The sequence below is a fragment of the Salvia splendens genome, chromosome 7 (assembly GCF_004379255.2).
Source record: "Salvia splendens isolate huo1 chromosome 7, SspV2, whole genome shotgun sequence".
Classification (NCBI taxonomy): domain Eukaryota; kingdom Viridiplantae; phylum Streptophyta; class Magnoliopsida; order Lamiales; family Lamiaceae; genus Salvia; species Salvia splendens.
Genome location: NC_056038.1, coordinates 13911051 through 13916590, shown reverse-complemented (window position 1 = coordinate 13916590; position 5540 = coordinate 13911051). Strand labels below are relative to the sequence as shown.

General features: G+C 46.6%; 1 protein-coding gene across 1 annotated transcript; it reads right to left on the bottom strand.

Moving 5' to 3' along the window:
• Positions 1-614: 614 nt before the first annotated feature.
• On the bottom strand, positions 615-1496 carry LOC121811414 (auxin-binding protein ABP20-like). Its single transcript, XM_042212270.1, has one exon. The coding sequence runs from the start codon at positions 1388-1390 to the stop codon at positions 752-754; it is 639 nt and encodes a 212-aa protein (XP_042068204.1). The 5' UTR covers positions 1391-1496; the 3' UTR covers positions 615-751.
• Positions 1497-5540: the final 4044 nt, after the last annotated feature.

Below are 5540 nucleotides of genomic sequence, written 5' to 3'. Positions count from 1 at the left end.
CAAAACGCGGCTTCTCTGCGAAGTAATCTGTGAACAAGCGCTGATGTGCAGCTTCATGATCACGATGCACCACTTGTCGACGGTGGACAACTGGTCGTGGGCGAGGTGCCGCCGGCTGCATATAACTCTGCATCCATCGATCAACCTCACGGCTCGTATAGGCATCTAGCTCTTCGTTCATCATACGCTCGTACTCGTCCGCATCCCCACCACTACCACCGGCATTACTCATTTCTTAAATTGATCTTGAACAGAAAGTAAGGTAGAGAGAATACTCGTTAAAACAAGTGGTGCGAATGAAAATGAGGTTCAACGCGCGTATATATAGTGTTTTCGAAAAAAAAAAAATTTTTTTAAATCCGACGCCGGTTTGGCGCCGATCCGGGACGCACAATGGCGCCCGTGAGGATCGGCGTCGGAACCGGCGTCAGCGCGGGAATCGGCATGGCGACGCCGATTTTGACGCCGATTTCGCCGACGCCGGTTCCAATGGTTCGGCGTCAAACCGGCGTCGGCGAAAAATCGGCGTCGCGGTGGTGACGCCGGTTATTGGAGATGCTCTAACGTTGGTGATTTTAGAGACTATATATACTACTCCTACAAGATACATACCATTACATTAAACTAGATTGTCAATTGTTTTCCACATTACAATTCATTGCAAAATCCAAACACAAGTAAACAATGCAACAATTCAACCCCCAAATCCACAAAAAATTAAAAATAAAAATATGAGTGAGAAACAAGGTCATCATCCGCTCCCACCAAGCACAGACTTGAGCTTCTTCACCTGCGCGTCGTCAAGAAACGTGGTCTTCTCCACCAACATCGACGGCAAATTGTTCGCGAAAAGCGCATAGTCCGTGATCTGCAGGCCGGGGTTAGCGCTCCCGAAGCTGGCAAACGCCACGGCCGTCCTCCCCCCGCCGTTGATCTGAAAATGCAGCAAGCCCTGAGGGAAAACCATCAGGTCCCCCTTCTCCAGCTTCTTGACGTACACCTGGTTGGCGAACGACGACACGAAGCCAGCGACGATGGTCCCCTGCACGACGAGGAGGAGCTCGGAGGCGCCGGGGTGGGTGTGGAAGGGGACGACGCCGGCCGGGGCGAGGTCGAGGCGGGCGATGGAGAGGCCGAGGCCGTTGAGGCCCGGGTACTGGGCGTCGAAGGCGGGCGTCACGGCGGCGCTGATGATGTTGCTGGTGTTGCCGCCCTTGCGGAGCCCCGTGAAGACGAAGTCGGCGGTGGTGACGTTGGCGGCGCTCTTGCAGGAGTAGCCTGCGGGGCCGGCCGGGAGGGTCAGGTCGGCCACGCAGAAGTCCTGCACGGAGGCATTGGAGACAAAGAGGAGGATGGATAGAGAAAAGAGCAATGTGGATAGCTTATGCATTTTTGGTGTTTGGTGTGGTTGGTTTGGAGAGTGTGTGGATTTATATAGAGTAGAGGGTTTGGAATTGGAGAACTTTTTCAATTAATGGAGGTTGTCCCACTTTGATGGATTAAGTGCAACCACATATTATCACCGATGAATTTGAGGTTTCATCAAATTGTAGAGACAGAAATTCTCCTCTCTTTTCATTGGATTGTTCGTTTATAAATAATCGTGGAAGATATTATCACCTAGGACAAATTTTAGATTTTTCTTAATGTTTGTAACTTTTTCACTCTACAGTTTAAGTTAATAGATTTAGGGCATTAGCAATGGGGCGCCCTAAGGCGCGCCACGTCAGCAGTTTTATCCTTCTACCTCCCCACCTGCAGTGGGGCGCTCTAAGGCTCGCCCTATGGCGCGCCACGTCATCATTTTTTTAATATTTACAAAATCCATACGAATTTTAAAAAAAATAATACATTAAAATACGAATTTCAAAAACTTCATTTCATTTAATAAAAATTAATACATTACAATGCGAATTAAAAAAAACGCAAACTCAGCGACGGCGGTTACGAGCCCACACTTCTTCAATCATGTCGCTCATGAGCTGCGCATGCTCATGTTGGTTGCGCATTGAGGCCTGTCTAGATAGAACCTCTTCGAAGCCTAACGGTAACCCTCTATCGGGTGTGTCGGTCGATGTGCCGGAAGAGCTAGATGCACGGTCGTCTTCATTCCAGTCGGTGATGCTTCCGCCTTCACTCTCGACTATCATGTTGTGCATGATTATGCACGCATATATGACATCGGCGATGACTTCCTTGTACCAGAAACGAGCCGACCCTTTCACAATTACCCACCATGATTGGAGCACCCCAAATGCCCGCTCGACATCCTTCCGCGCCGCCTCCTGCTTTTGCGCAAATAAAACCCTCTTCTCACCAATTGGGCAGCTGACCGTCTTTATGAAAACTGGCCACCGTGGGTAGATGCCATCGGCCAAGTAGTACCCCATATGGTATTGGCGTCTGTTGGCAGTGAACTCGATGGCCGGGCCGTTGCTGTTACATTGGTCGGTGAAGAGGGTGGACGAGTTGAGGACGTTGATGTCGTTGTTCGACCCGGCTACGCCGAAGTAAGCATGCCAGATCCAGAGCCGATGGTCAGCGACGGCTTCGAGGATCATCGTCGGGTGGCTGCCCTTGTATCCACTTGTGAATTGGCCTCTCCACGCCGTCGGACAATTCTTCCACTCCCAGTGCATACAGTCGATGCTCCCGATCATCCCGGGAAACCCGTGCGCCCTCTCGTGCATCTGCATCAGACCCTGGCAATCAGTGGCTGTCGGCTTGCGCAAATATGTGTCGCCATAGGCCTCTACTATCCCCCGACAAAAGCTCTTCAGACACTCGCGACCTGTAGTCTCCCCACAGTGGAGGTACTCGTAAAAAAGGTCCGCCCTGGTGCCGTATGCCAACTGACGAATAGCAGTCGTGCACTTTTGCAATGGTGTGAGGCCGGGTTTCCCGATGCCGTCCTCCCGAAACGTGAAGTATTCATCACGTGAAGACAATGTACGAACAATGCTGAGAAAAAGGTACCTCGACATTCTAAACCGGCGGCGGAAAACAGTCGGGCCCCATCGCGGTTGATCGGCAAAATAGTCTTCAACCAGACGTCTGTGAGCTTCCTGGTGGTCGCGTCGGACATACGACCTATGTCGAATAGGCCAATGGACTTGCTCAGCCGCCGTTGCCGCCGCCGCGACCGCCGCCTCCTTCTCGCGCTGCATTTGCGCATAGCATGCCGCCATGGCCTCTTCAACGGCTGCATCTAATGCTTCGTCAAGTGAACCACCGGATTCAGACGAACTAGAACTATTGGTGTCGTCGCCGAGATTCATTTTGGTTGGATGTAGAGAGAGAATATGTAAAGAGATAGTCGATATGTTCGTATGCACAACTGAATGAGAAACGAGATTTAAATAGAAAATCAAAACTGCGTGCCATCGTCCGCGTCGATCGTCCGCGACCTCCACAATGGGGCGGACGATGGCGCGGACGATGACCATCATCCGCGGCCATCGTCCGCGACAGCCGCAATGGGGCGGACGATGGCGCGGACGATGGCCATCGTCCGCGCTATCCTCCGCGACCGAAGTATAGGGCGCGACTATCGTCCGCGCCCTATGGCACGCACCCGCAATGGGTGCGGACGATGGATGGCGCGGACGATGCGCGTACTTACAAAATAGGACTACTTCCAAAAGACTAGTTTATTAATCCGACATCAGTTACTTTTACAATCTATGTGGGACATCGAGTTTGTAACAATCGCCCCCCTGAACCAATGTCCTCGAACCTCGTTGGTCACAGCTGGCTCTTTGCCAGGCCAGCACTCCGAGTTCTCTCAGAAGTCACGGCCACATTGGTCACAAATAGTTCTTTGCCAGACCACCATTCCGAGTTGTTTGGGCTCTCAACGAAAACACCAAAATTATAAACCAAATAGGAGAACTCATCCTAAAAGACTAGTCTGTTAGGACTTAGGAAAAAATAACTCATATAGCCTATAAACCCCACACCAATTGCTATAAGAAACGATGTGGGACATTGAGTCTTGTAACAGCATCCTTTTAATTTACATCTTTGTGATGTATCGTGTTCGATGTGTCCCGCATTGAGATTTCATACTTGTTTAGACGTGTAACCTCCGCCATATTGACATCACCTTACTTGGGGCTATCTCATATGCAATGCAGCAGTGAGCTAAATTGTTTTTTTCTTTTCCTCTGCATTTATCCAAGCAGGAATTCCTACTAAATACACCCTAGAATAGTAATCACTAAATAGAATTTTAAGATGCGATTTCACATATTCTGCTTATTTTCTTGCTGGATTGAGCAAGTTGATACAGATAGAAAGAAAAGTGGTCCAAAAACAGCACACGGAAAGGGAAAATGGAGAGCAGAAGAAGACAGTAAGACAGCTAGGAGTGGAAATAAATGCTCGCCAGAGACAATTATTACACAATCAAATTTTAGGAGTATCCATTCTTATAGATCATGTGGTCCGCAAAAGAGTTGCCTTTTTGGGTGAGGTTTATGGCATATGCCACTCATTCCTCATCACTGGACCAGAGAATACATTCATATTTTACCCTCGTCTACACGTCTAATTAAAAGTCTACTGCCTCCATTTTTAGTTTCATTTTTCATATTTGTTTGTACCATGGGTGTTAAATGGAGTACTTAGTTGTAAACTATATTGAGCACCTTCATCCACTACAAATAGTTTTGGCGGTACTCACGCTAAATTAATATGCTGTTAGTAAAGGTAAGAGAGAGTAAACAGTGATTGAGTTAGTAGTTAATTCTATGTAACTAAATACACCCTCCCATTAAACGTCAAACTAATTTGACTCACCACAAACTTTAAGAAATATTATGAATATTAGTGGAATGTGGGTCTATTACAAAAAGTAAGTGTGACAAATATTGACGGACGAAAAAAAACTAGTGATACGACGGACGGAGGAATCGTATAATAGATAGAAAAAGAGAGCGAAACATGCAAGAAGATAAAAAGAATGATGAACGATGTTAGCCTAATCTTTGTGAATTAAACTAAGAAAACAAGATACTATGATTATGGAATGAGCGTAGTATTAATAACCTTTGGATTTGTAATTTGGCCCATCTAACATGTTAGTGCTGCACTATTGTATAATGCTAATCAATTGAAATTAATCTTAAATGGTAACGAAAAATCTGTTGGACAATGGCATTATTGTATATTTTGACAATATTTGACCTAATAGTACTCCCTCCATCCCACTCAAGACGTCAACATTCTTGAGTGGACACGATATTTTAGGAGGAGTTGTTAGATAGCGTAAGTAGAGAAAAGATAATTGAATATTTTAACAAGAAGAGGGGAGAGATGAATTTATTTTCAAATATAGAAAGTGGACATCTTGACTGGGACAAACTAAAAATGAAAGATGAACATTTTGAGTGGGATGTAGGGAGTATAGTTTTGATTATCATACAAAAACTTGATTTAAAGTCCACACTTCAATCATGGTAGTAACAAACTTTATTTAGAATGGACATATATAGTCCTCCCGTCCGCCATTAAATATCTCATATTTGACCGGCACGAGT

What these genes read in the sequence shown, in the direction of transcription:
- LOC121811414 (XM_042212270.1), bottom strand. Translation starts at nt 1,390, where the DNA reads ATGCATAAGCTATCCACATTGCTCTTTTCTCTATCCATCCTCCTCTTT.